The sequence below is a fragment of the Chiloscyllium punctatum genome, chromosome 26 (assembly GCF_047496795.1).
Source record: "Chiloscyllium punctatum isolate Juve2018m chromosome 26, sChiPun1.3, whole genome shotgun sequence".
NCBI lineage: Eukaryota > Metazoa > Chordata > Chondrichthyes > Orectolobiformes > Hemiscylliidae > Chiloscyllium > Chiloscyllium punctatum.
Genome location: NC_092764.1, coordinates 63527746 through 63533745, shown reverse-complemented (window position 1 = coordinate 63533745; position 6000 = coordinate 63527746). Strand labels below are relative to the sequence as shown.

Genomic DNA, 6000 nt, shown 5'->3' with positions numbered 1-6000 from the left:
AAGCTGAGCAGTCATTAAGGTGAGATTGGAATCCATTGACAGTGATAAACAATTTAACAAAGGAAGACTGGCTTCAGAGGCAAACCTGTCACTGGAAGATATTCTGGAGGTTTGTTCCAAGCATTCATGATGTAGAATGACATAGAAATTACCAGCTCTGGTTACAAGGTTATGTTTGTGTCTCTTCATGAGCAGAAACTTTGGAAATTCTTCAGCTATTTGAAAAGTATTCCAGCCACAGAATGAAATGACACTCGAGACGAAAAAGCCAGGATCATTTTGTTCAAATTGCTTAGAACCGGGAATGTCCTGTAGGTTTTCCTGAAGGCCACATCATCCTGCTGTTGAAGAAAGAGAATATAAATATTCAAAGGAAGCAAACCACTGACAGTATATTTCAGAGCCAATTGTCTTCATTCGCTTGACCTTGACATGAGCTTGAAATACTGACACACCTTTATTCATAATGGCTTTAAGATACAAGTTTCTGACAATAAAAACAACAATTGGGAGAGAACAAGTTGGGTTAATCTGTGAGAAACAGGAATTTAGAATGATTATTTGTCGAGAGTTGAGTTTAATCTGAAATCCTGATTGTGAGGGAACAGGCCTACACCTTCAGGCTACATCCTGTACATTGTGGCAGGTTTGAGACTGTGTCAGAGGTGAGCTGGGAATTCCAGCAAGTGCAGCACCCTTCACATTAACAGACCCTGCCTTGTCTCAAGGCAGCAATGGGGTTGGTAATGGGCCTCACAGATACCCAAGTACAAGAGTCTAAACCCACTTTGGTCTAGCTCCCCAGCTGTGTTTCAGTAGAGGCCCAGGGGATCTTTTCTATCCACCTGAGAGGGCAGTGAGGCCTTTGATTTAATGCTTCATCTGAAAGACAGCCCCTCTGCCACTGCAGCACTTCATTTACACTTCACTGAGGGACCAGCCTCGATCAGGTGCTCAACTCTCCAGAATGAAACTTGAAACTACAACCATTGATTTGCCACAATTTCAACTTAAAACCCTTTAACAAAGGCAACATTTCACTTGCCACATCATCGAAAATTCAAAATAGTCAGTCCTATAGGCCACGGGTGAACTGATTGAAGTCCCTCCCAGGAGGGGAGTAAAGTCAAGCATCAGCTCCTATGAAAAGCTAAGACTCGGAAGACAAGTCCACGAGAGGAGCTTTCATGAATAAATGAACAATTTGGGAAATAAACCTAAAGGTTAATGTTTTAGATTCTTTCAGTGTTTCGGTGTGAACATCCTGTATGGATTTTCCCCTCATACACCCTGTGAATCCATATTCTAATTACTTCGACCCAACCTGCAGTTTTCCATCTGCTCACATCCAAGAATACAAAGAATTTCAGGCTGGGATTGCAAGGTTTGAAATAGGGATCATCACATTGGAATGTTCACAGTGAAGTTCAGGAGTTGTTGGCAATTCAAGACAGCAACATTTGATTCAACATTGTCCCTTCTCCTCGTCAAAGGTTTATTAATAGGTGATCATTGCTTTGGGTTTGTTATTATACTGTTCATTGTGTGAAGAAATTCAAATAATCAAAGCATACACTAAAATCAAAGTAAAATGTGGAAACTAGTCACTTGATCCAATCAGTTTGTATTAGCGTATGTGCATGTCACCTGTAATTGATTGAAAGAAATAACAATTCAGAATGAACAATGTGTAATTGTGAAACAGAATGGATTTGCAGCAGAAATACACTTCAAAAGGAGAATGACAGCCTTGAGAGCAGATTTTCTTACCTGATTGTCTCAGAGCAGTGAACTGTAATCACTATGAAAATGATAAAGGCCCCAACAATAATCAATGCAATAGAATGTGTCGATGAAGCAACATCTGAGGCATCGTCACTGTGATAGTCCTTTGAGAAAGAAAATTCGAAATGTTATTATATCAAAGCACCATCAGGGATCTAGCCACAGATCCACCATATTTAAGGGCTGATCACAAAAATCCTGAAAGCCGTTAGAAATGTTCGAAAGGCACTTCCGCCAATTCATACTTTAACTCAAGGCTGAAAGAGGAGAGGTTGAAGAAATAACAGGAAAAAGGAAAACGAAAGGAAATATGAAATATGGACAAGACGAAAGAAGTCCAGTCTCCAGTACAACATGCCTCACTGGTGCAGAGGGAGATTTCCAATACTGGCTGTACCAGCCTTCAACTGCACAGTGGTTGTAGGTGTCCTTGTAATCCCCGCTGCATTTAGCTCCCAGAAGACAGTGTCCCATGGCTATGAGTAGCTGGAGATGTATGTGGATTGTGCCATCTTGCAGAGTCTGTCAAACCAGCTTCGTTGCCAGTGGGTGACCCTGTTTTCTTTTCACATCAGAATTGAGGCAGTTCAGCCTCAACCAACTATTCTGAATGTTCCTTAAAACTCCAGCTCCCACCCAGCTCCCATTCAATGTGCAGAAGAAACCGAGGTCTAAAGGATCAGAGAAATATCTGTCAATCAAAATGGAGCAGCTGGACAAAACAGCGGAGTATTAGAAACCAGGATTGTTGAAGTACTTTTTAATTAATTGTCTCTGTTCTATTCTGTTAAATCTCCATCAAATGCCGCCTAAATTAAGGACATTTCATACACTGGAGAAAGAGACAGTCAAATCAAAATGGACATGTAGCAATTCAAAACGAACCCTCAGAAACCACGATTTCTGTAAAGGTGACAAACAACTCCAACAATTCGGTCTGCTGTGTAATGGATTACACATTTCCAATCTCATCTACATCAATGATCATGACATGTTGTACTGTCGGAAAAATGATAGCTTACAGTGGCCTGTTGTGGGTGAGAGAAATGTGCACTGGGTAGAGACTTTGATTTGGTATTCTTTCTTGCCTGATACACTTGGAGACATCAAAATTTGTGCCATGTTTTATTTTTGGCGCTGGGTTGGCAAGGGGTTCTGGGAGAAAACTGCCTGCCCTTGGATCATTTGAACTTGAAATGCCTCGACCTTGACTATTGCCAACTTGACTCTTTCCTCGGCTCATCAATGACAATTTCTGATCCCACAAGGATGGAGAGAGTCAGGTGAGTGAAGTGGCTCACAGGAGTAATTGCAGTGATTTCAATGGCAGTGTAACAGAGTAACAGCAAAGGGAGCTGAAGGACACAGCATGAAACACATAACAAAGTGGCATCACAGAGCAAGGCAGATCAGCGATTCACAGGGAAATGTTTCAGTTCAGTTACTGATAACTTCATTGTGATCAAGAAATCAGGTCAAAACAAATTAAGTTGAAATGGAAAGCCTGGAGGGAAGGGAATGGGAGCAGTGGGGATATAAAAGAATAGTGTGATATCAGCACAAGGGGAGGAGGAGCAGATTCCAAGTAACTGGGACTATTTTTCAACTAAGGCACAACCCTCTGTCTTTCTGGTACGTTTATACACTGTGCACTGAAAGAGGACACGGTGGGGCACCTCCGTTGTGTTGAGTACACACCCTGTAGCACGTGACAATCCAGGATGGTTCACGTGTTGGACAAGGTATTTTCTAATGAACCTGTTCAGAATTGTGATGTCACTCCTCTGGAGCAGGGAGGACTTGAACCCAAGCCTCCTGCCTCAGGGGTACGGACACTACCCACTGTACCACAGGAGCCCTCTTGTGCTGGACAATCACGTACACAGGAATTATCACCGTCTGGAGCAGCTTGAGCTTCAGAGCGTGAGCAGGAGCTGACATGCTGCAGTTTAAGAATCCCCGAGCAGAGAGGGAATGAATGACTGCCTAAAGAGAACCAGGGAGGAGTCCCAATGCATCTTTCTCTTTGATTGGAGGTGGGTTTGTGAACTGGTGATGGCAATGCCAAACTGTGAGCACCTTGGTGACTCTGTTTAGGGAAACACTGATAAAATTCCGAATGATGACAGTGGAAGTGCAACCACTACTTAAGGGAATAAACACACATTACTGTAACCACAGACACCAGGGGGGTATGTTGCCTCCCTGTTATCTGGGTCAGTGATGTCACTGAGCAGCCAGGGACCACTCTAAGGGGAAAGAATGATATGGGAGACTGGGCAGAAAAGCAAGAACCCACAGGATCCAAGAGCACGGGACAAATTGAATCTGAGCTGTTAAATGATCGGAAGCAAAGGGGAATGGGCAACAGTGCTTTTGTGATTGGGAGGCTGTTTCAGTGGGGTTGTGTAATGCTCTGTCCCTTACTTTACTTGGCAGGTATCAATGAGGTAGGGACAGGATTCAGTTTGCAGATGTTATAAAAATGGATAGTGAGGAAGAAAGCTTCAGGCATTAGAGAGATTACCACTGAGTTGGGAGAAAACACGATGGAGAGAAATGTAAGTAGGGAATTGGAAGGGGGCAAATGGGTGAGGGAAGAAACAATAAATAGTGGAATACTGAGCGGTGTGAAGGAATAGAGAGACTGTGGAGCACATGTTCCCTGAGGTTACAAATTAGGTCGATCAGCTGCAAAGAAGGCCAATGGGATTGTTGATTAACCAAGGTGCAAAATATAGCAGCAGAGAGCATCAGCTCAATCTAGGGCAGACACTGGTGGAGTCCTGCACACAACACCATTTACAGGGTTACTGGAAGGATTTAATCACAGACAAAATGTACACAGACATTGACAAAGATATCACCAGGAATAAAGAACACAAGGACAGATTGGAGAGACCAGGCTTTTTTGGACCAGGGAAGGTTGAGGAGAAATTTAATTGAGATGGACAATGCAATAGGCGCTTGAGGCAGAGTGAGCCTGTTTCCCGAGGCAGAGAGATCATTAACCATGGGGTAGAAATTTAGATTAATTTGTGGATGAATAGAGGGCAGTTGAGGAGACGATAGGGATCTGGAACTCGCAACCGAAAAGTGTAATGGAGTCAAACCCTAATTATGTTCAAAAATGAAAATTGGATCTGCTTGTAATTGTTATAATTTACAGAGCAGCTACTGGAAAGTGGGATTGATTTGGGATAGATCCCTCTCGGTACACACAGACGTGATGGACAGAATGGTCCCCATCTGTACTTTCAATGATCTATGTCTCTCTGCTTCCCTTTCATTCCACAATGAAATTGTATTCAAACCACAATGAGAGGACAGATTGATCACAGCATGCTGGAGATTTATTGTTCCAGAATAAAACACAGTATTTGATTGGATCATTCGTACCAGTAAGACAGCGAAAGAGGTCAAGTGGTTGCACTTGCAGGTGATGTTGTGAAGCTGACTTTCTGTCGTACAGCCAGACTCACTCCAGATGCCATGACTTGTGCTCCCTACAATGAAAAGTTAGAAAATCAGAGGTGAGCCATTACTCCCCAATTCTAGAGCTAACAAATTTTGTTTTATCAAATGTTAACTCACCTTTTCTGAAATCCCAAAAGGCACATTTTCCACTTGAGTTAGTCTAAAATGGAATTGATTTACACCATAAAGGACACTCATTCACTTAAATAACTTATTTGTTCAGTTGCACAACGATGAATGAATGAATGTTTGTTTTTTCCCTTACTGGCAAGGTTGTGTTCTGGAAGACAATGATCACTGGGTCTGTGAGGTTTTCAATGGTGACATTGACCACTTCTATTCCACTTACTAGATTGTTTAACACAGTGCTGTTATTGTCACTCTGGAGACAAAGAACAGCAAGAGTAATGTATACTTAAGGCCTGTGTATACTTTTTACAGATGGGACAGTGTATTTTAAACAGGATTAAATTTGAATAAATTCGTATATACAACCCTTTTTGCAGAGACTTGGCCTTATTGGTATTTCAGTAAGTGAGGCAAAATAAGGAGCATTTCTGAATGGTATGAGTGTACAGCCAGCATGAAACTGCCCACCCAAACAAGACAGAGGCAGCTTAGGTTTGCAGAAACATGTTTGGATTCATTTGTCATAATGTCCTCACCAACATATGGGCAGCACGGTGGCACAGTGATTAGTACTGCTGCCTCACAGCACCTGAGACCCGGGTTCAATTC

At 42.4% G+C, this 6000-nt stretch overlaps 1 protein-coding gene across 1 annotated transcript in view; it reads right to left on the bottom strand.

Annotated features, from left to right (window-relative positions):
- The window catches only part of LOC140496216 (uncharacterized), a 96343-nt gene continuing 90343 nt past the window's right edge, over nt 1-6000 (bottom strand). The window contains exons 11-14 of the mRNA XM_072595716.1: nt 5380-5422; nt 5185-5291; nt 1771-1889; nt 1-341 (exon numbers count right to left, since the gene is read on the bottom strand). Coding sequence (XP_072451817.1) covers nt 293-341; nt 1771-1889; nt 5185-5291; nt 5380-5422 — 318 coding nt within the window. The 3' untranslated portion in view covers nt 1-292. The remainder of the gene's footprint in view (nt 342-1770; nt 1890-5184; nt 5292-5379; nt 5423-6000) is intronic.